General features: G+C 39.7%; 1 protein-coding gene across 1 annotated transcript; it reads right to left on the bottom strand.

The window, feature by feature from the left end:
- Nucleotides 1-3,545: 3,545 nt before the first annotated feature.
- On the bottom strand, nucleotides 3,546-11,229 carry LOC107782585 (uncharacterized). The gene is made up of 9 exons (XM_016603476.2): nucleotides 10,696-11,229; nucleotides 10,369-10,612; nucleotides 10,122-10,271; nucleotides 5,657-5,714; nucleotides 5,473-5,565; nucleotides 4,990-5,088; nucleotides 4,504-4,595; nucleotides 4,153-4,212; nucleotides 3,546-4,054 (listed from the first exon to the last, which is right to left on the bottom strand). The coding sequence occupies exons 1-9, from the start codon at nucleotides 10,899-10,901 to the stop codon at nucleotides 3,791-3,793; spliced, it is 1,266 nt and encodes a 421-aa protein (XP_016458962.1). The 5' UTR covers nucleotides 10,902-11,229; the 3' UTR covers nucleotides 3,546-3,790.
- Between the last annotated feature and the right edge of the window lie 13,636 nt (nucleotides 11,230-24,865).

The raw sequence follows: 24,865 nt of genomic DNA, 5'->3' as shown, positions 1-24,865 counted from the left end.
GTGAGAATCTGCAGGAGTAGAAGAATATAGAAGAATCCTCTCTTTTCTCTCTAATTTGTTCTCTCGATATTATTGCTCTTATCTGTTGGCTTCGTACTTGTTCTTCATTTATTGTTTGATATTGGCCATAAAGAGCTTCCCTTGATTATATCCCAACTGTTAGCCCTTTTCCGGTTATCCCCGATAGCTCGAGCCCGAGCCCAGGCATCGACCTCGAGGCCCCTCATCGGCCAGTCCGAGGCCCGAATAGCTAACCCCTCGGTTCGGTTATAACTCTACTTTAGCTCGCGTTTCATCTCTTATCTTCACATATCTAGCATCAACTGCTTTAACAACTAGCATAAAAATAGATCACGTATTTTAGAGTTCCATCAACAAATTTAATTGTTATTACCATTTTCACGGTAAACATACACTTAAAGTTATGATCTGCGCCGAAATTTATGGGTGCGATTGAACCCGTACCTACCCTGATACATTTGCCTATGTCGATTAAGGTGATTACGCACATAGCATTAAGCTGACATAGGCATTTACAATTCTAAGAGGCACTAAAACAACATTAAGCTCATTTCTATCCATAATTAATTATATTTTCAATAAACTTCGACTATGTGCCCCTACTAAGTGGATTAAGAAAATTTCACTTAGGAATATTGTTATAAGGAATCCAGCGTGGACAACCCTGTCAATGGCTAACAAATAATTGCTGTTAGAAAAGAAAACCAATAAAAAGAAAGAAAGAAAAGAAGCAAAAGAAAATTAGAAGAATATCAACTTTGGTTGGTTAGGTCCACCTTATAATTACAGGTAGGTTACTTACCAATCATACCTGTTTTATTTTTCAACCATAGAATTTGACGGAGTCATTACAATAAAGGAAAAAATTAGACGTTGTCTTTCTGTTCAAAATACTTTCCTTTGATCACCGGAAATCCCCAAATTACAATTCTAGGATTTCCAATTTCTTAAGCTAGGGTTTCTGTAAAAGTGGAAGGCGAGCTTTACAACAAAGGCTCGCCAAAAAAAATCAACTATGAAATTCCTTAAAATTTCCTCTTTTCAACCCTTCGTCATATTCCTGCTATTTGCCGTCGTCTATTTCCCCTTTACCGTCCGTTCAGATGAAATGAATGTTCTTCTTTTGCCTTCTGATCAAGGAAACCAAGACATCTGCCCCGCGCCGCCGTCTCCGCCCGAGTTCTGCCCCGTTAATTGCTTCCGACCCGACCCGGTCTGCGGCGTCAACGGCGTGACGTACTGGTGCGGCTGCCCCGATGCGCAATGTGCCGGTGTGCGTGTTGCGAAAACAGGGATGTGCGAGGTTGGAAACGGAGGTTCGGGTTCCGTTTCGGGTCAGGCCCTGCTGTTGGTTCACATTGTTTGGCTCGTGTTACTTGGTTTCGTTGGACTCTTTGGGCTTCTATGATGGATCGGGTTTCTTTGTTGCTTCTGGGCTTATATAAGTTTGATCTTCGTTGCTTGATTTAGGTTAGACTTGATTGTATATTTTTTGTATAATATACTTGTATCTTCTGTATGCATGAGGGGAATTAGCGGCTAGTTTTTAAAATTTGGCCCTGTTTTTTGTTGGATTAATACAGTTCTCTGAGATTTAGATATTTCTCATCCTTGCTTCTCTGATTTTTGAAATATCTATCTTAATTGCCTTAATAGTCATGAGATCACTAAATTTCTCATCCTTGCTTCACTAAATTCTACATAAGCCTGAAATGAACGCGTGATGTGTAGTAGTTATTGAACTTATTGTTTGTTGAAATACAGAAATGAAAGTAGGTGTTGGAATGAAATTGTCCCAACAGAGGGGAATGATGTGGAGGATTCATATAGCGTGATGTGTAGTAGTTATTGAACTTTTGGGCAGTAGTTGTTGTTGTATGGGAATAAGGATATACATTAATTAAAAAGAAGGATATTGTGAATATGTGAGAAATTTGATAGAAAAGTGCTTTTGAGTCACTTCTTGAGGTTTAGTTGTTGTCACTTGATTATTTTAAAAGGATATACATTTTATTATTAAGAAGGAGATTGTGAATATGTGAGAAATTTGATCAAGAGATAGTTGAGTCAATTCTTGAGATTAAGATCGTCGTTGACGTGTCTTCTGTAGCTTTACTTCTCTCTTTAAGTTCTTATGGCTGATAGGTCAGTTTGGACTTTAACCTCAGAGGAAAGCAATAGATATTGGCTTGCTAGGCTTCTAAAGAACCAGTCTGCCTTTATGCACTATAATCTTCTGTTCATTTGGATCAGCTCAATCTAAGATGTTCTTCTTTGCGGTCTTTCAACTGTTGTCTGGTGTTTGGCTGGGCAATGTTTGATTGAATACTTTTTATTCAATTCAAATTCTGGTAAATGATTAATGGCCAGTTTGGTACAATGCATTGACCCAAAGTGGAGGTAATTTTGCTGTTTCGTTACACTTGCATTCTGCTATTCTTGATTTACTCTGTCCTTAATGTCATTTCGTTCTGTCACTACTTGTCTAGAATTGCCATTCCTTGTAGGGAATAGCCGGGAGCAAAGATAAACTGAGCATTTTCATGAGCCCCCTTCTTCCTCACCTTCTAGGCTACTGCTTACTAACCTTCTCCCTTGGTTTATCGGTTCCCCTTTCTCTCCCCACCCCGTACTCATCCTCTAGCTGCTGGCCATAACCCAGCTAATAGCATTCTCCGGCCATGATCTCATTTCGCTCCAGCATTCTTTAAGTTATACCGAGTCATAAAATTATTGTTACCCCCCCCCCCCACACACACACACACACAGCACACGCACAGAGATAAGGGAGATCATGACATCTGAATGGAAAAACTATTATCCACAAATCCATTCCCCTTGTTTGTGTATCTGTGTTTTGAGGGGGTGTAAGAGGAGTTAGGAATTGGGTGAGATTGGTATTTCCAACTGTATTCTTGGTTACTAAGTTAAATGGAACTTGATGTCGTATCACGTTATAGAAACGATGCTAATATTTCCTAGCATATCTCAGTCCTGAGAGGTAATAGGCTGGATTGAACATTGAAACTTCTGTCACTGTTTTTGAGTCTTAAAAGTTATACCAGTAAGCTGCATATTCTAGTCTTCCTCAAGATACTAGTAGAATTGATATTGAAAATACAGTAAAACGCGCTTGTTCTATTAATTGGCTGTGTCAGCATTTAGGGTGCAATTGTTGCAACTGTCTTTGTGGCTTTTCGACCAAGTTCAACTGGATTCATTTGCAAAAACACAGCAATCTACTAGGTAGTTTTATGGTTAACAAGGCCAGCACTTTGTGGAGAGAAAATTAAAAACAAAATCCACGTGCAAAGAAAGTACAAGTTCCACTTATTTTGTAGTAGAAGTTAATAACTTGGAAATCAGAAGACAGATTCTTATGCAAAAGACACCTTTGATGTTCTCCAAAAAATTAAACCTGTGGAAATGCTTCACCCTTCGAACTCGAAGGAGAGGCAGCTAGTATAATGCCCTTACCCAACACTTCAAGCAAGTAAAGACATAATCGGGGGACTAAAGCCAGGTAACTGTAAGTTCTTTACTATTTTCTTTTCTCCATTTTTCTACATTCCAAATATCTTATCCAGAACATAGCAGCCATCCTCAAAAACACAGTTATCGCCAAATGATGCAATGCAAGTCAGAGCTCTATGCCAAAAGAATAGGCACTCTTATCATTGCCATATTACCTACTCAGGAATTAGATGCATGTAATGCTAGATACTCCCCAAAACTAAGAAAATAGAAATCAGAACTTCTCCATTGACACTCAATCATCCTTTTTGTGGCTTTGCAAAGAGAAAACAGGGTCACCCAGATGATCTTCATCAGCAGATTTCGCAGTAAGAGAGCTGTCATCGCCAGCGACTGCAGATGAATCACTCTGCCTGGTGGTTCTGGTCAACTTAGATTGAGAGGTCCCAGGAAGCTCAGTGCCAGAATTCTTGCCCACTACGTTTTTATATATGCCAAGAGCTTGAGCCATCATGCTAGCAGGATCAGCAGCACTTGTAGGAAGCAACAGCGTGGTGCCCTTCAAAGTTGAGAAAGGCAAACAGAAACAATAAGAATGTTAGCAAATAACTTACTCATGACAGTTGACACAAATATAATGTAACTATTGTGCTTCACCTCCTTTGCAATATTACTGAAAGCTTGGATATACTGCTCTGCAATTCTCAAACTTGCTGCCTACAAACCAAATACTGAAAGCTGTAAGCATGACTACAGATTGGCGAAGGTACAATCAAATTTATATGAAAATCCAAGTTACTAAGTGGATTTCATTAATTATGTCTCTTCAATTCTTGTTACACGTTATGGAGAACACTTTGCTGTAAGTTGGTGCATTACAAGTATGAAAGCAGCCGGCTGTTCCACTTTCAGAACTGCCAGAAGAGAAGGGATAGGGTGGAAGAAGGAAGAAGGAAATAACCCATTGCCGGATCAGGACCAGCACTACTGTTGTTCAAAGAACCTCACCTCTGCACCACCATGCTCTTTAAGGGTTTGTGACACCATTGCTATCCCTTTTGCTGTAGCTTGTGCCCTAGCGAGGATTGCTTCCGCTTCACCTGTTTCAATCAATAAGGAGAGAAAGTGAGTGAGGAGAACCAGTGAAAGCTGAGATTGATAGTCTCAAAAAATAAAAGGGCATTAATGGACTAAAACATTATCTGTAACTTGAAACACCTTGCACCACATTAAAGCACTGTAATGACCATGATGAACACCATTTATAGTCTTTAAAACCAAAGAGAACACACACACATACCCTATCCCATCCACTAAACCTTATCCGACAGTCGCTATGGCAGATAAAAAATCAGTTCCTTCTAAAAGTTCGAGCACTTCTTTTGAGAGTTACACTGGCTAAGCAAAACAACTCTACTTTTTCCTTGACCATGAACAAGGGAAGTTAAATCTCACTAAAGTGCAAGGAAAATGTGAAGTTCTAAGTAAACAAACCTAGCGCTCTGTTGACCTGGTCCATTTTTGCAGCTTCTGAGGCAAGAATCACTGAACTCTTCCTTCCATCTGCAATGTTAATATTTGCCTGCCTTTCTCCTGTTATAGATGTCAAAAAATATCATCATAAAAAAATCCTGCATGTCAGATTGAAATACTTGAAATTCCAAAAAGTAGCAAGCTGATATTTTAAATTGGCATGGTAATCATTTTGGTCATACAAGGCCTTACCAAGTTATCAGCCAAAGAGATTCACAGTAAGTAGACTACACATTTAGTAAGAACAGATTGACTGTTAATGTTAGCTGCCACAGATGGTAAAGCTTTTCGATAGATCTACGTGCACATGTACATATTAAGCTGGTCGTCCCTGATATCATAAGAATAAGGGATGGCCCTTCCTCTGAACCAGCAAAACTACTACTCAGTATTCTAAAGCAATTACTGCTTTGCAAACTAACCAACAGGAAGAGGATCTATTACCTTCTGACTCCAGAACTTGAGCCCTTTTTTTTCGTTCTGCTTCAGCCTGCATCTCCATAGCCGCTCTAACCCCACGAGGAGGAGATATATCCCCTGAAATGAGAAGGATAACAGACATATCCAGCAATGTAAAGCCACAACCATTTTTGTAATGATGAAAAAATCAGCAGAATAGCCCACATACTTATTTCATATCGAAGACATTTCAAGCCCCAATCTTGTGCAGCATCATTAATAGCCATCTGCAATAAAAGCGCGCATCAGAGGTATCAAACTCAAGCATCATAGGTGGCAGAATTAGAATGCAACCATTCACGGGACGCTTTCTAAAATCAACATCAAAAAATTTTGCACATTACAGCCTGTAGGTAAATTTGACAGAGTGATGGATCAGATGAGCATACCATCACCTCACATCTAAATAGGCTTATGTACTAATACTGATCCCTAGCTAACATAATATGGCCATAAATAAAACATATGCAACAGGTACTGAACTTGATGCTGATAATGACCATTCAACAAGCGACTCAGGATTCATGCGTAGATAAATAGTGAAGTGAAGATGAAGAAAGCAGTATTTTGATGGTGAAGAGCAAAACATTAAAACTACAAAAAGAGATACCTAAGTAACGTTATCAAGTTGAAATACACAACTAATTTCACTAGAATCAGTATGAAACCTTACACCAGTAGTCGTTTCTCATTTAACTTTGCGTTTCATTGTAGATGTTCCTCTGATTTCATGAAGCACATCTAAATAACAGAGCAAACAATTTCTCAAATATCAATGACCTTTATGGCTAAAAACAGTAGAAACTGCTAGTTCAAAACTACGTTCTGTTTTTACCCTCCTTCCCTTCCCACGAAATTTCATCTCTGATTTTACACGATTTATTAAGCATATAAAGTTCTTTACTTCTTTTAGATGATATTTCCATTTTTTTTTTAGATGAAGTGATGATATTTCCATTTATTAGTTTCATGAGATTCTTGCTTTTTAAAGTTGCAGTTCAGCATTCAAATGTGCCAGACGACAATGGACTCAGTTATACCAATTCAACGAGAATAGTGTCAGACATCTCATAAAGCATACAGTCCACAGAATATGGCGAAAGAATCAGTAATAGGTGGATACTGGCACTCTCATCATGGATGCAGTCTTAACTCAGCAACTCTTACCTATTTAATTTATTAGTAAGTTGGTCATCTTGGAGTTTCTTCTCAACATCATTCTTAGACACCTAATGGTCAAGTTGACGAATTAATTTAAGTGGTAGTTTACTTAAATTTTAATGATTAATAAAATAACCGAACTCACACAAAAAAGGGGGAAAACGGAAAAACAATCTGAATAACCACACACAAAAAGGGCAGGAACACTACATGGAAAACCATAAATGATTGAGAAAAGGAAACAAGCAAGCATTACTGTCTTTTCTAAAATGTCTTCACCTGCCCAAAAATGACTTTTTCTCTATAAACTTGTAAACATCTTATTGTCAAAAAATGTGACACAGAGAAATACAAGCAGGGGCGGATCTATGTAGGGCATTGGGGGTGGCACGCCATCCGTACGCTGGGTAAAATTTCATATATGTATTGAAAATTTACACAACAAAAGGTACATATGTAATAGTGGCACCCGGAGTCACTAATCCACTCTAGGTGCCATGGTTAAAGTGCCAACTTTCCACCTGCAAGATGTAGGATCGATGTCGATACTCACTAAGTCACTGTCTACGTTTTCAAGCTAGTTTTTCCTTGTTCCCTTTTCTTTCTTCTCTTTTTGCTCCTTTTCTTTATTTCTTTTAATTCTTCAATCTTCATCTTTGCATTATTTATTAAATTATAAATTTGCTTTCCGCTTTGTTTTTCTAGATCTTTATTTGTACATGATTTTAAGCATTTTCTCTTTGTATCCTTCAAATATACTCCCTCCGTTTCAATTTATGTGAACCCATTTGAATGGGCTACTAGTTTAAGGAAAGAGATAAAACTTTTGAACTTGTGGCGTAAAATGAGGCACATATATTTTGTGTGGCTATAAATCAATGCATAAAGGTAAATTGTTTCCAAATATGAAAAGAGGTCATTCTTTTTGGCACGGACTAAGAAGGAAATAGGTTCACATAAATTGAAATGGAGAGAGTATTATTTTTTCCTTGATTTCCAAATTTTTCAGAATGATAGTATCAACAAAGATAACAATAATCTAGCTACATGTAGATTGAAGCGGTGTATTTCTTTATTTTAAATTCTTATTTTTATTTTTATTTTTTAATCATATTATTAAGAATTTGAATCAAGAAAATCAGATCGCATTGGACAAAACCTACTTAGTTTGGTGATCACCTATTTATTTATGCACCAAAAATCTTGTATATCGAACTAAATTAATTCAAAATGGATCGAAACGGCCCGAACCGAATTAATTCAACGGATCAAACCGACTAAACGTACCCTAATTCAATCAACTTTACTAGTGGTAAGTTTGCATTAAAATAGTGGTACCCGTAGTCATCAAATCCTAGATCCGCCTCTAGACACAATATTCAAATTCTTCAAAAAGTCAATTTTCTATCTAATCGGACATGATTTTACTTGAATAAACTAATTCTTCAGTGTTACACCTCAGTACTAAAGCATAATCAAAATAGGATAACTACACTATAACAAACAAAGCAACAAATTTGATAGTGAAAAAAAGTCAGTTAACAGTGAAATACAAAGAGAATAGGTAATTTGGGATAACAGGAACTACCAACAGGTACATAATTAATATACAACCTCCATGTCAACAGGATTAAGATGGGCCTAAATGGAGTGACGACAACGAGGATTCATATAGCCGACCCCAACTTGCTTAGGATTGCATAACAATTTGCAATTTACACCAAATGTATAAACGTAGTAGATACATTACAATGAGCATTATGACTATCGATAACGAGCATCACACAAGGGCCTTGCAGTTTGAAATCTTAAATTAGAAAAAGTTGAGAAGGTTGACAGAGTGCCAGAAAAGATACCTGGCGAAGGGAGGTAAAGAAAGCCTGATCAGGAGCACATTTTCAAGTGTCCCAACCATGCATGCATCGGAAAGAGTGATAGAAAAGTTGGTCACATCTTTTTTAAGGTATGGAGTGCTCGGGCTGAAACACTTAAGAGTATTCAGCAAAAGCACTCTTAAGAAAATGGTTTTGGAGGTTCAGTAATGAGAAATACAGCCTATAGAAGAAAGTGAATGCAGACAAGTATGATGAGGAGGAATGGAAAACCGAAAACCAAAAACACCACTCTACCTTATGAGTGCAAACTATGGAGGGATATCATGAAAAGATGGAAAGAGTTCAGCTGTAACGTCACATTTAAAGTTGGTTATGGGATCAGGATAGCTTCTGAAAGGACAAATGGTGTTGGGATGACATCTTAAGTGTCAAATACCCAACTAATGTTCCACATATCGGGACCAGAAAGGATAGCATTTGACCAGTTATACTAAGAACAAGATGATGGATCATTATACAACTTAAGATTCAAAATAAACATACAACATCGAAAGATAAAAGGACTTCAAATCTGATAAAATTACCTTACAGACCAAATCTCACCCGATCAAAGCTGGATACATGGAAGTCTATAGGCAGGGGAAGTGGAATTTTCTAGGGAAGTCCTTCTAACACAAGTTACTGAAAAGAGAGGATAGTGGATGCCCATTATTTCTCTGTTTGGATACCTAGAGCATTGAGAAAGGTTTGCTTGTTCACATGGATAGCAGTAAAAGCAGGGATACTAACTGCTAAAAATATAATGAAAGGGATATAACACATGTCAACTGGTGCTTCATGTGCAAATGGTTGCGAGATGATGTGAACCATTTATTAAAGCAATGTCAAGTTGCAAAACCAGAAATAGAGGAGCATTAATATTGCATGCGCTAGGTGAACTAAGGCTCATGCTTTTACAATGTCTATTTGCTTTAAAAAATTTAAGAGAAAAATTGCTTGGTTGGCTAAAGTCTATGCTTCCCAACAAGTTTAGCATTCTGAAGTCACTCAAGGGTGCAACCAAGTGGTCAATGAGGTGGGAGGAGAACCATGAGGTCTCAGGTTCAAATCCTAGGCGTAGACAAAAAACACTAGGTGATTTCTTCCCATCTACCTAAGGTTTAGTGGGAAGAGTTACCTAGTATACCCTGATGGTATAGTTGACGTCATCATTAGTTGGCCCGGACACCTCTGTCATAAAAGAAAAAAAAGAAAGAGGGCAGCCTGTCTTGAGTGGTAGAGTTGTTTAAAATGGTAGAGTTGTTTAAAACCATACCAAACAAAGTTAATATGACACTTATTTGATAAGATCAACTTTACGTGAAACTTGCAAAATTCAAGATAAGTAAATCATCAAACCAAAAATTCTAAGCTCGAATCTCCAAAATGAATAATCACATACAACAACTTGCATCTCAAGAGTGAAGAATCACATCCAACAGATTGCATAGGCAAATTACTCTATTTTCAGATTCAGCTAACCATAAGTGGAAGGAACTGATCAAAAAACAGATAGATACTGGACATATGCTATTAATGAGCAGAAATAAAGGGGTCTGGGGCTAGAATTTTACGGAATATTGCTAGTAAAAATCTCACCACTATCTTTTCATTCAAAGTGTCCCTTTCCTCAAAGGTCTTGTCCAGTGTGATCTTACCAAGCTCACTTCGCATAGTTGTCTGTGCTAGCTGAATTACCGCATACAGTGGATTCTCAACCCCATACGACGCCAATTTAGGGTCCACAATCTACAGTTAAAACAGCAAAAATCAAACATCATCAGCTCATTTCCGCGAGCGCACAACCAACAACGGCTCAATCTAAAGCTAGTTAGGGTTTTCTAACCTTGACGTAGAGAACACCATCAATTAAAATGCTGACATTGTCCTTCGTAATGGCGGATTGGTCCGGTATAGGAATTGCCTCTTCCTTTAGCGAATGCACATAAGCAATCTTATCCACGAAGGGGATCAATACGTGAATTCCAGGAGTCAACGTCTTCGCATATTTCCCAAACCGCTCAACAACATAAGCCTTCTTCTCAGGCACTATTCGTACTCCCCAATTTACCGGCGGCGGGATTTCATATCTTCATAAAAATCACAACTTACTCACAGAAAACAAATTACAATGAAAATTATAACAATACAAAAACAGGACCGAGAATTTTACCTCACGCTGGGGTCGCGAGCGTTGCGGAAATGGCGGACGGAGGTGAAGAAAGGGGAGAGCTGACGTGGAGGAGGTTGGTTGGAGAGAAGAGAGGACTGCCTTAGAATCGGAGAAGAGAGGGTGGAGACTGCTCTGGTGGTCGGCGATTGAAGTATGTGGTTCAGCAGCCGGAACTTGCTGAGGGAGTTCGATCTCGCCGCGTTCATTGATGTTTCTGTGAATCGGAAATGTGGATTGGACGTTCGAGAGAGACGAAATGACTGTCGATTGACGGTCCGACGAAGGGAGGTTCCGCGATTTTACAAAGCCCTAGCAAAACCCATCGCCCAAGTCACGCACTTTGTCTTGTTCTCCAAGCCTATTGCACCTTAACGGGTTCTATAATAAGCTAAATAAATAAAACTCTCTCATTAGCACATTTTCATGGATAACGGATTTTACCTTTCTGGTTAAACCGGTGTTTTATAAAGTGAAAAGGGAAACAAATGGGTATTTTACATATATATACTTCGACTCTAGTTTTATGCAAATTATGGTATCAATGACCAAGTATTTGCCGTTTTGCGAGCATTTAAGGTATTCTCAATGGAGATTGTGCCGAATAATTAAGATTTCGACGGTTAAGTGTAGAAAAGGTGGATCATTAGGCTCAAGTGTTGCCACATCTATGCTCTCTCCTCCTTGCTTTGGCTTGTTCTGTTTTGCCACAAACATTGGTAAGGGGCATTTGCATTTATACCCGCTTTTTGTGTCACGTTTTAACTTGTGTCCGCTTTGCAAAAAAAATTGCAAGTGTACCCGCTTTTTCGCATAATTTCAGCATACGGGGCTGAAGTAGCAAAGCCAATCACGCAAAACTTCAGCATTCTAGTAGCCGGGCCTGAAGTTCAGCTCTAGAGCTGAAGTTTTTGTTTTGTAACTGTCGAACTTCAGCTCTAGAGCTGAAGTTCTTGTTTGTAAGCTTCTAGAGCTGAAGTTTATGTGTTGTAACTGGGAAACTTCAGCTCTAGAGCTGAAGTTTCTGTGTTGTAACTGGGAAACTTCAGCTCTAAGCTAGGTTTTTGTATTGTAACTGAGAAACTTCAGCTCTAGAGCTGAAGTCTGAGGCAATCACTACTGTTTTTGGTGTTTCGCGGTTGATCAACTAGAAAGAAAAGAGAACTAAATAACTTCAGCTCTAGAGCTGAAGTTTTTGTTTTGTAACTGTCGAACTTCAGCTCTAATTCTCTTTTCTTTCTAGTGCTTGTGTGTTCCAGGTCTTTTCTTTCTTCTTCAGCTTCTGCTTTTTTGTCTTTCGTTTTGTAATTTTAAACTCCAATTATTTCTTGCTTACTGAATTATTAAAACTCTTAAATTCAAATTTTATTTTAAACAAGTTCCCTTCTAAACCTACCTGATAAAGTTAAAGAAATATCAATATACAAGCGTATTCAGCATAAATTCTTATTATGAGTAGAACAACAACTTCAAAGGTATTATATTACAGAATACAGATGTACATTTAAAGCAAACATAAATTGTTTCAATGTGTGTTGAGCACCAAAAATAAATACGTACTACATAAAAGGTAAAAGTTAGAAGGAGGAGGAGAAAGGGGAATAAGGAGGAGAAAGGGGACTGACGTTATTTAAAAAGTGGGTATAAGTTAAAAAATTTTAAAAAATAGGTATAGGTTAAATGGGGGCGACCAAATAGGGTGCCCCGTGCAATTTTTACCATTGGTCATCGCTTACAATTACACTTTAGGGTCTCCCATAGTCTCCATCATAACCCATTCAATGTTTACAATTTTGAAGTGGTTCGATTCATAGTATGCGGATCCATCTATTCCTTGACATCATTTATGAATTTTCTTTCTCCTTAGCAAGTATAGTTTGTTTCATATTCTATGAACATCATTTCACTGATTTTTGAAAAACTATGCAGCAAAATATCCAATATGATTGGCTTTGTGTCCATAATACTAGTTATCACTTATCACAGGCTTTTAGGTATGCGGGTTCACACACATCTCAATTGAAGAAGTTTGAATATGATGGGCAGAAATTAATTTGCATAATAAACCTAGAGAAATAACAACAATGACCTAGTAAAATCTCACTAATGGGGTCTGGGGAGGGTAGTGTGTACGCAGACCTTACCCTTACCCCGAGGAGTAGAGAGGTTGTTTTCCAAAGACCCTCAGCTCAAGAAGAAGAAAAGAGACAATATCAGTACCACCAACAGATAACATAAGAAAAAATAACAACATCATGAAAACCAGAAAATAGGTGCAAAGCAAAAACGATAGCCAGTAAATAGACTCGGCACTATGAAAAATGAAAGAGTAGTAAGACACAACATTTTCACTAGCTGTCACACACAAAAACCCTACCAAACTAGCCTCACAAAGGTACGAACTAAGGAAAGACTCAACTACCTCCTAACCTACAAATCTAATATTCGATCTCCACAGCTTCCTATCAAGGGTCATGTCCTCCGAAATCTGAAGCCTTGACATGTCTTGCCTGATAACCTCTCCCCAATACTTCTTAGGCCACCCTCTACCTCTTCTCATGCCCTCTAAAGCCAGCCGCTCACACCTTCTTACCGGAGCATTCGGGCTTCTCCTCTGTACGTGCCCGAACCATCTGAGCCTCGTTTCCCGCATCTTGTTATCAATGGGAGTCACGCCCAGCTTCTCCCGAATATCATCATTTCTAATCTTATCCATCTTAGTGTGATCGCACATCCACCTCAACATCCTCATCTCTGCTACTTTCATCTTCTGGATATGTGAGTTCTTAACAGGCCAACACTCAGTCTGATACATCATGGCCGGTGTAACCACTGCTTTATAAAATTTACTTTTGAGTATCGATGCCACTTTCTTGTCATATAGGACTCTAAATGCTAACCTCCACTTCATCCACCCCACTCCAATACGGTATGTGACATCCTCGTCGATCTCCCCTACCCTTTGGATAACCGACCCAAGGTACTTGAAACTACCTCTACTTGGGATGACTTGTGATTCAAGCCTCATATCCACGTCCACTTCCCTCGACTCAGTGTTGAACTTACATTCCAAGTATTCTGTCTTCGTCCTGCTCAGCTTGAAATCCTTAGACTTAAGAGCTTGTCTCCAAACCTCCAGACTCTCATTAACACCGGCTCGTGACTCATCAATCAAAACTATGTCATTAGCGAATAATATACACCATGGCACCTCCCCTTGAATATAGTGTGTTAATGCGTCCATCACCAGGGAAAATAAGAATGGGTTGAGCACAGAACCTTGGTGCAACCCTATAACAACCGGAAAATGCTCAGAGTCGCCTCCTACTGTCCTAACCCAAGTTTTAGCCCCATCATACATGTCATTAATCACCCTAATGTAGGCAACCAACACATTTTTAGCCTCCAAGCATCTCCAGGGAACTTCTCTAGGAACCTTGTCATACGCTTTCTTCAGATCAATAAACATCATGTGTAAATCCTTCTTCCTCTCCCTATACTATTCCACAAGTCTCCTAATAAGGTATATAGCTTCTGTAGTAGAACGACCCAGCATGAACCCAAACTGGTTGTCGGATATAGACACCATTTTCGTCACCTTCGGTTCAACCGTCCTCTCCCAAACTTTCATGGTATAACTTAGTAATTTGATACCCATATAATTATTACAACTCTGGATATCACCTTTGTTCTTATACAATGGAACCACCATACTCCACCTCCACTCATCTTTTTCGTCCTAAAAATAATATTAAACAGCCCAGTCAGCCACTCCAAGCCTGCTCTACCCACACACTTCCAAAATTCAACCGGAATTTCATCTGGCATGATTGCTCTACCCTACTCATCTTACGCATAGCTCCCAAGACCTCCTCAACCTTGATGCGCCTGTAGTACCCAAAGTCACGGTGACTCTCGGAATGCTCCAATTCACCTAGCACAATATCTCGATCCCCTTCTTCATTAAAAAGTTTATGAAAGTAAGTCTATCATCTCCTCTTAATCTGGGCATCTTCCATCAATACTCTACCATCTTTGTCCTTGATGCATATCACTTGGTCCAAATCCCGAGTCTTCCTCTCTCTCATCTTGGCCAGCCGGAATAACTTCTTCTCCCCGCCTTTCTCCCTAGTTCCTCGTACATACGACCATAAGCCGCAATCTTAGCCTCCGTAACCGCCAGCTTAGCTTCCTTCCTAGCTACCTTATATCTCTCCATGCACGTTCGTCTCTCCTCCTCAACTATGCTCCCTATTAACTTCAGGTACGCCGCCTTCTTCGCTTCCATTTTACTTTGGATCACTTCATTCCACCACCAGTCTCCTTTGTGCTCGCTAGAGATACCCGTCGAGACCCCTAACACCTCTCTCACAACCTCCCTTATACAGTTTATTGTCGTCGACCACATAGTGCTCGCGTTACTACTGCTCTTCCAGGCTCCCATAGCCGACAACTGCCCCTCCAACTCTTGGGTTTTATCCTTAGTCAAGACTCCCCACCTGACCATCAAATCATAAATTGTGTTTAATTTGTTTGTAGAGGTCTAAAACAAACTTGTTAAGTTTGAACCGAAGCCAAATATGTAGAAATTTCTGAGATACTTTTAAATTTTGGAGCAGAACACTAATTCTAAGTGTTGGTGTCTCCATTCAATGAAGTAATTGTTTATACAAATATAATTGAGCATAAACAACTCAAGAAAGGAACAAACATTGAACTATAAGTGCTTGCTACAAGTGTAAGTGTTGTTATATACCTTCACATATATAAATTTTCTTCATATCTATATAAATAAAAGCCATTAACATCAAGGCCATACTAACGAAGCTCAAAATAAATGGTCGTATACTACAATACCATGATCAAGTTGACTCTCATTGGCTTTCGAACATCAATAAATATGTCTCTCAAACTAATTCCGGAAAAGACCACTCCATGTGCACCTGCTCCTTAAGTTAGTTTAGGTTTTTCAAACTGTCTTTCCACATGAGGATGTAGCTAAAGACTTATAAGTTTATTTTAACTCAATCATGTTTGTCCTATAATTAGATTTTAGGTTTAAACAATTAGATTTTCTAACAAATTAGAGTTAACCTTAGCCAATATTAATATCTAAAAGTTCGTTTGATTGATTTCACGGTAAAATGGCTCAAATGCCATCATTTAGTAATAACTATGCAGCAAAGACAATATTTAATGGCCCAAGAGCAATGAAGATAACATTCAATAGTGATAAATGAAATATAATGTCATAAAAGTAAATAAATTACAAGTGAGATAACCGAAAAAAGGCTGGGTTCAGTTATATTCCCCCTAATAATGATAAGTGATTGATGAACCTTTGAGTATTCGTATTCTTGGATCGTAGGATAAAAGTTAGAATCAGATCTGAGAGAAAGGTCTATTTTGTATGTATATAAAACAAGAAGCTTTAGAGAATGTCAAAGTGTTGTTCTTTTACAATGAGTGTCAAATACCTTTCTATAACTACCTCTTTTTCTATTTATAATTGTACAAATTCTTGGAATATTCTCTTTAAAATCCTAACCCTAAACCTAGTCATTACTGCTCCGTTAAGGAGAGTACTCATCCTCGACCTCGGTCTCTATTGACTCTTTGACTTAGTCTTCGTCCTTTGTGAGATGACTTCGGCCTTATCTTCGTCTTTTGTTAAAATTATACTGATGATGCATGGCAGTCGTTGAGGGTTGTCTTAGTGTCGACATGGCCCAAATATAGCTAGGATAATTTTTGGCCCATATAGTTAGTCCCTCCACTTGTTGAGGTCGTCTTCATGGGTGAGTTCAATGAGCGGATAATCCCATTTATGTCCATCTTATTAGTCAAGTTCGCTGAGTAGATGACATCGGTCGTCTCCATTATGATGAGCAGGCAACATAGCTCCTTGTAGGCTGCATATTTTAAACCCTTAAATTTCTCGGGTGATTTGTTAGAACCATTTGGTACAAGAAAGGAAGTGATGTTATGATGTCATGCATCATGATGATGTTGATTCCCGACACATTGTATCGATTCTCGTATGACCTTTGATTAGCTCTACCGTTTCGATTCATGTGCCAATTATGATAGACCCTTTTGATTTTGGTGTCTCAAACTCTATAAAAAGGGATGGTCTTGTTAAAATTCAAACTTTTACACTCTCTTCACTTCTACTTTGGAATTCTTTTTCCTTCTTTATACAGTTTCGATATACTTCTGATTTCCTCTTTTGTCTCCTTCTAAATCTCCATAACTATGTCAAACTTGTCATCTGATGCTAGTGTGGAAGATCACTCCATTCCTTTGGACATCATATTCCTCGCTCTTAGGGGAGATGTTGTTACCGCCATTGAGGAGGAAACTCTCCCCTCAGTTGAGGAGATTATACATTGATGTCTCGATGCTAAACCCTACTTCCACAAACCATAGGAAGTGGCGACCTAAAAGTTCCAATCTACGATGACGGTTGAGCTCTTAGTTGAGCTTAAGAATAAGTTTGGCCTCCCCGACCACATAGAATTAGTTCATGCTGGTAATGATGAAGTACAGATCCACCATCCTGGATACTGTGCCCTCTACGCCTATCCATTCACCATCAGCTACTCGTTCCCATTTCCTCTACTAATAGAAGAGTTTTGTCGCCACTATAACTTGTGCCATGCACAACTCGCCCCTACGTTTTCAAGGTAATCAAGATGTTGGCAAAGTTCGTTAAACTAGCGGAAGTCGAAGTCACAGTGCGCCATTTGGTGCATATTTTTGCACCTCATTTCTATCGAGGAACGATGCTGAATCTTCGCCCCCGTGGAGGAAAGTGCTTAGTGGTGAGGATAGATGACAAGGGTAATCAATAATTCTAGCTCGACTTCTTCTTCGTCAGGACCGATGTCGTGGTATCTGATGTTACCGGCTTCCTTAAGGCTTGGAACCTCCTACGTAAGTGTCCACGTTGTTGTGTTTCTTCTCTTCGTTAAATTTTTTAGTTTTGGGCAGATCAAATGACCATTTTCTTTCTGTAGCTACTAATCGACCTCTTTAGTTGGTAGCACATCTTGCCGACTGGGTTAGATGGATCCTCCCCAAACGGTGGGGATTTGTGACTGGTCGATCTTCTTTCAGAAGTTCAAGCCGGCTCTCCCCTCAATAGGTAATCTCGTTCTTCCCGATGATGTCATACTTATGTGGTGTATGTTCGTCGTGTTTACCATTTTCTTCCCCTCTATTTTTCTCTAGGTTCTGTCAGAGGGACCACGGGGTGGGTCAGGCCCCCGTGCCTACATTTCGGAGAAGGAGGGTCGCTACATTTTTCATATCCCCTCCTGTTTCAACCGTTACGCCTCCTGCCAATGCCTATCTTTCGGCTGCTGCGCCCGCTCCCACTTATTTTAACTAGTTGATGAGAACGTCGAAATATCGCCCAGTGATGGGGATCTTCGATCTCATAAAAGTAAAGCCGTGGATGCAGGAAGGGGGTTCCTTTGGCTGTCGATTCAGCGGAAGGTGGGTTCACATTATGTGAAACAGTGACAATACTTGTTGGTGATGATATTTGTCTGAGCTTTGAGGCCCCGCAACCGGAAAAAAGTTAATGAGGGCATGCTTTTACAGGAGGAAGCTTCATTTTCTAGGCTGCCAATGGATGTTTCGTCGGCTGACGAGGACAAGGGAAAAGACGTCGCCAACGAGGGCGATGAGCCAGGTTCCGACATGGACCCTGATGGCCTCAAGATGACTGACGAGGGACTTATCCAAATCGAGGTGAGGATGGAGGGAGGCTCGAGGACCATCATGATCCCAATGGATCGTGATTTGCTAAGAAATATCGAGGAGACAGTCCCCGCTCTCGGTCCTTTCTATTCTGACGTCGTGGGTGTGACCTTCAAGGCGATAAATGTTAGTACTCTGTCAAAGAATATCGCCGGCCTTGCTCTTAGGGTAAGCATATTAGTTGTTCATTCTTTTCTTTTTGCCTTAGCTCATTTCTGGGTTTTGACTCTTGTATTTTCTCGATTTGTAGACGATCATTTTGGAGATTGAGAGCGCCGAAGGGAGAAAAGGTGAAAAGACATCTACGTAAAGCTAAAGGGAAAGTACGAAGAGTACCGTGCAAAGTACCGGGACCTTTGGAAGCAACTTCGCGAAGGGAGTAGAGACGAGTTGAAGAAGAAGGGCGAGGAGCTAATGGAGGCTGTGGGGAGATTTAGCCTCCTTAAGGAGGCGTTAAAAAGAATAGAATAGGAGCTTTAGCTAAGCAAGGGTGTGGAGGCCCAGTGTAGTGACCTTCAGGCCAACTAGTTGAATTGCGTGGCTAATTGAATGGATGTCATCTTGAGATTGATATTCTACGGGGAGAAATCGCTGAGAAACAATAGATACTCGAGCAGGTGGAGTCTTCCTGAGTGGATGCTTAGAGAAAGATCGATATTCTTTAGCTGGCGAACAGGACTCTCCGCTCTAAACGGGAAAATGTTATCGATGACAAGGGCTAAAGAGGACCGGATCGAGGAGAGGATCGAGGAGTTGGACAAGGAAAACTCAGAGCTGTATGAGCGAGTTGCTGCTCTTGAGGCCGAGAAGGTTCAACTGCTTGCATGACCCAATTCGTCAAATGCCTCTAAGTATCCTAACATTCCTCGAGAGTTGTACAAGGAGTAGATCCATGCTGAAGCCCAGCTAGATGTGCTCTATGACTTGTATACGGCGGTAACTGTTTCTAAGACGGCTCTCGAGGATGACCGAGTCAAAAATCGCGAGTTTCGGGTCGCTTGTGACTATGACCCTACCACACATCTGCCTGGTTCCGAAGAGGATGATGAAGAGGGCATAGATCACTTGATGATTGTGCCTGGTATGATTCCACTTATCCGCAGGACGAGGATAGAGAGGGTGCTGGAGGCCGAGATGGTGATGGCCATTAGCTTTTTTTGTGTTTTTTTTTGTCGGCGTCTTTGAATGCTTTTGTACAAGACTCTTCGTCTAAATATGAATATCAAAGTTGAGTTTTGTTTTACATGGACCTTTTTCATTTTGGCATTTTGTTTCTATACTTGTATGTTTTACTTCTATGCTTGCATGTTTTGCTTATATACTTGCATGTTTTGCTTCTTTATTCTTTTCATTGTTGTCGCCCTTTAGGTGGCCGTAGACTTTGGGTCGAATAGCTCTGGGCTATATCGACCTTTTATTTATACAAGTCGATTATGTTTCTTAGTTGAGATGCGGCCGAGGGCCGATAGGTGTTGTTCGGGCTAGTCGAACGCCCCTTTAAGTTAGGTTGTGGCCGAGGGCCGTCAGGTATTGTTTGAGCTTGATCGAACTTAACCTTTCGTTAAAGTGTGAACGAGGGCTGATAGGTGTTGTTAGAACTCGGTTAAACTTTAACCATTCACTGAATTGTGGCCGAGGGCCGATAGGTGTTGTTCGAGTTTGGTCGAACTTAAATTTTTTTAAACCATGACTGATAGGTGTTGTTTGAGCTTGGTCGAACTTAACCATTCATTACAGTAGTTTTGATAAACGAGAACTTCTATTACTTTGACGTCGTTGCTCTGATTACATTATTTTTCTCTTGAGCAATTTTGGAGAACGTTACAAGTTTTGGATATTGAATGGCGTTCCAGTCCTAGTCCCAGTATATCTAGTCCCTTCATTGTTCGACTTGGAGAATCTTGAGGAGTCGGGAAATGAAAAATTGGTCTGGTCTTGTGTACTTAACCTTGAAGTGTCTCACTCATCGCCTCATTAAAAACCTCCTTGAGAAAACCCTATTGGGACAAAACTCAAGTGAGGAAAAAAGAGTGCAACTTATGCCTGATCTTGCCCAAACTCACACCACAATTAGGTAGTGAGGCAGTCGAAGCAATAATAAAACCCAACGCGAGTCGGGGTCGAATTCTCAGGGAGTTAGAAATGGGATTAGGTATACACCTAGTGTAATTGTATAATGTGCCTCAAATTACTCTTCCACATTCTTGTTTGTTGTTGTTGTTGTTGTTACTTTTACTCTAAACTATTGATTGCAAATATGAAACTAGGAGACAATATTTTTGGTTTTGGTTGTTTTTCAAATAGTAAAAGATCTAGGGTCGTGACTTCTACCTAGATAGTTACCTAACAGGTTGTAAACTCTAGAGTAAGTTTGATTAGTCGAGGTCGTAAGATAGCAATCACTTGCAATTACCCACTCTATACCTCTCGGTAGTTTGAGTGATTTTGCCCAATTTGGCTTTCTCAAGTCCAAATGGGTATTGCACAAATCAAGTGATATATGCTCGAGTCAGGTCTTAGTATCTCTAGATTTGACCCTTTAATTGGAGCTATCAATTTCTTGAGTTCACCCCTATTCCTTGTTAGCCAAGTTTTCCTAGACTTAGTCTCTCTTTCTCAAGAAGAGACTAAGACAATTAGGCATGAATCAATGTTTGCAACCATTAATTCTAGAATTCAAGCATGAACAAAGCTAAATATCACTAACCCAATCACAAATAAACCATAAAATTAAATACCCATTTAGTACCCACACTAGGGTTGGGCCACAACCCTAGCTAGAGATTTAGCTACTCATACAAAATAAAGAAATACAAGAAGAAATTAAAATAGAATGCATAATAATTGATTAGAGAAAGAAAATTTAATGTTTAGAAGTTAATCTAGTACAAAATTACTCAAAACAGTAAAGAAAATGGATCAGGTGCACTTCTGAAAACTAAAACTTAACCTAAAAATGACAAAACTTTCTATTTATACTAAGCTAAAAATATCTGACAAAAATACCCCTGCGAAGGTTGTGCGGTCGCATAATTCTGGTGCGGTCCGCACAATGAGCTTCTGCAGCCGCACAATTATCATGCGGTCTGCAGTCTTGGGAACTTGGGCTTGGAACTTCAGGGCTTCTGCAGTCCGCATAAAAATGAGTGGGGCTGCGCTTCTGATTCTGCGGCCGCACAAAAGTGATGTGGTCCGCACTCCTTTACTTTGGACTTGATCCCAGCTCTCTGATTCTTCAATACCGTGGTCCGCATAATAATGAGTGCGGCCGCACTTGACATTTTGCGGCCACACAATTTCGGTATGGTTCGCACTCCTTAAGCTGGCTAAAAGACTACTCTCTTAATCTTCTTTCTGCTGCCGTACTAGAATTGTGCGGTCCGCACTGTTGCCCTGTTTTGGCTCTTGTTCACTTTTGACTCCTTTATGAATGGATTTTGACTTCTTTGGCTCTTTTTCTAATGTTTCTGCAAGCAAGCACGTTTTATTAGTTTTTGGGAATACCTTTAAGCATTTTTGAGCTAAAACGCAAGTAAAAGAGAGCAAATAAGCAGTCAAAATCCCTATTTATCAACTCCTACAAACTTAAGCTTTTGCTTGTCCTCAAGCAATTAAGACAATTCCCACTTTCACTAGAAAAAGGATATTTCAGCTGGTCTAAAGTGAATCAATTATGCATCAATAGGGACCAACAATTGCCCCCAACACATATGAATTATCAACAACACAATGATATGACTTTTTGAGTACCATAGTTCTAATGTGACACTAGAGCATCAAGAGTTGACTCTATTTATCAAGGAAGCTCGCTCTTTCACATAGGTCATTGTGGATCCCAAACTCCTCCTCCTCTACTCTCCATTAACAACTCTCACTTTAGAATGTAACACTCGAAGCAAGGATTATGAAAAGTTCGCTCATCTCTCTCAAAAGAACATCACAAGCCCGGCTTTAAGTACCATAAGCATGCCCCTTATGTAAATCACCACTAATGTAAGCTCACTAAACTTGAAATCATGCAGGGCTTTTGCAGGACTTAATGAAGGCTTTTGGACCAAGGTAAGACTTGTTGGAATAGAATAGTTTCATTCTTCCTTAAGCACTCTATTTTTTCTTTTCGGCTCATACTTTCTCGACTCTTTGAGTCATTTTCTTCTTCCTCGGGGGAACTAGAGAGACGTAACATCACTCTTTCTTGGTCATGACATTCATTTTCTCCTTTTCTATTTATTCCATGCCTTTCATCATTGTTTTCTTTAGGTCCCTTCAACTTTCTACCTCATTCACTTTCTTTTTGGAATTTTTCTTTTTGTTCTTTCTTTCTTTTCTTTGTCTTCCCTTTTCTTCATTTCTTTCTCTTATTTGTACCTTTTTATCACTTCAAACTCCTCGTCTCTCCCCCAAACTTATATTTTTGCCAATTATTTCTCAAGAATTCTAAGGAAAGATTGGGTGACAAGAGAGGGTCATTACAAAATAGATAAAGGCTTGTAACGTGGTTATTTAAAGAAAAATGGCTTAGGCTCGAATGGGTTGACTAGAGATATCACTTTGTTAGGCTATGGATTTTTCAAATTTCAAATTGGATCACGGAGAGCCTACAATCATTTCTCAAACTAAGCTACACTTAGAATTTCGCCTAGAAAAATATTCGGGGCAAGTTCTAGATCTTTAGCACGGGTACTTGGACTTGCAACTAAACATCTCACCTCTCACGCTTCTAGATTGCTAAAGAGAACAGAGTCGAGGGCCCACAACAACCCTAGCTAAGATTGAGAATCACAAATGGCTTGACTGAACCACTCGATGACTGTTTAAGTCAACACAAGAGTCAAGAGGTCACAACTAGAACTATTTCCTACCAACAACTTATTTTTAACCATACGATCGTAGGTAAATGTATTGGTACCAAGTGAGGCATGCTTGAAACCCTTTTATTCATTACTACTATATTTGCCTAAACATAAAAGAAAATGAACTCAATCCCTTAAGAAGGTTGTCACGCCATCCATCGTTGGGTAGAGCCACTCGATTCACACAAAATCCACCTTTGGAAAGAACCGTGGCATTAAGAAAACCAAAAAACTTATTGTTCACTCAAAACATAAAAAAAGAAACTAACAAATTAAAAAGAAGCTACTAAAGTGAATAAGAAGTTATACTACTAAGGAAAAGTAAACTAAAGAAGCTATAAAATAAACAACGAAAAGCAAGATAAATGAATATACAAATCGAAGTTAAATGAATATATACATAAGGGAAATGAATATCTACATCAATTAGGCAAACCAAATGTCAATGTAAATCAATCAAAATAGACCACCCCCCAAATGAAAATAAGTGTTGTCCCCAATGATTAATAAAAATAAGAACAAGGAAGGATCGAGAGTGAAGAAACTCCCTATGTGGTCTCAGTCTCCATGGCATCCATAGCACCCTCTAGCTCCTCTAGCTGAATCTCATCATCTTCTGGTTGAGGGACAACTGGTTGATGAGCATCTGGATCATCTCATCAGCATTGTTGGAAGTCACAACCAGCTCCTCAGACTGGCCGGCTGCTGCCTCTGGTGCCTTTGGTACTGCTGTTGTCTGTGCTGCTGGGTCACCCTCCATGAGTAAATCCAGTGGTAGATCTCCAGCAGATGCAATCTTCTCAATCTCTTTGCTCAGCTTCTCTACTGACTTCTTTGATGCCTGAGACCTCCGCATTTTCTTGACCTGTTTGTCCAAATCCTTAATGACCTTCCCATGCATCTCCAGAGTATCCAAGATGGTCTTCTGGTTCTCCAGAATTTTCTTCAATGTTTCCTCCACTGTCAAAGGTACCTGTGGCTTTACTGGGACTACTGGGGTAGAGGACTGTGTTGCAACAGCACTGGATATGTCAGTTAGCATTGTAGTAGCTGCCTGCATCCAGTCATTGAAACTCGCTAATATCTAGGAGACTCGTAGCGCAGTCTGAGGATATGTAGAGGAGGCTGGCACTGCTAATAGCACTGATAGTCTGGCAGTGAAAGATGGTGGCATGTCCACTGTCCCGGTGGAAAGGCCGGCTGCTGTGGGAGGTAATGTAGATGTTGAAGGCTCAACATCCGAATTAGTAACCACTACCGCTGGCTCCTCAGACTGGCCAATGGAGGTAGTAGCTTTACCCTTGAATTTCGGGTTATCAGCTCCCTAAAGATGGTACCATGAGAAAGGCTTCTTGGACTTCACTTCTGTATCATAATGCTTCGGCTCCACCCCTTGATCCTTGAAGTATTCTATGAGGAAGTTTGGGTACGGATAGGATCTTTCACCCTTCTAGACAGCTAAAGTGATGTTGGTGGACATGATGGCTCCAACATTTATCGGATACCCAGCCATAATCGAAGCCACCAAGACTGCTTCGACTTCTTCAAACCCC

The sequence above is a fragment of the Nicotiana tabacum genome, chromosome 6 (genome assembly GCF_000715075.1).
Source record: "Nicotiana tabacum cultivar K326 chromosome 6, ASM71507v2, whole genome shotgun sequence".
Classification (NCBI taxonomy): domain Eukaryota; kingdom Viridiplantae; phylum Streptophyta; class Magnoliopsida; order Solanales; family Solanaceae; genus Nicotiana; species Nicotiana tabacum.
Note: the sequence above shows the minus strand (reverse complement) of the source record. Positions and strands in the feature narration are given on the sequence as shown.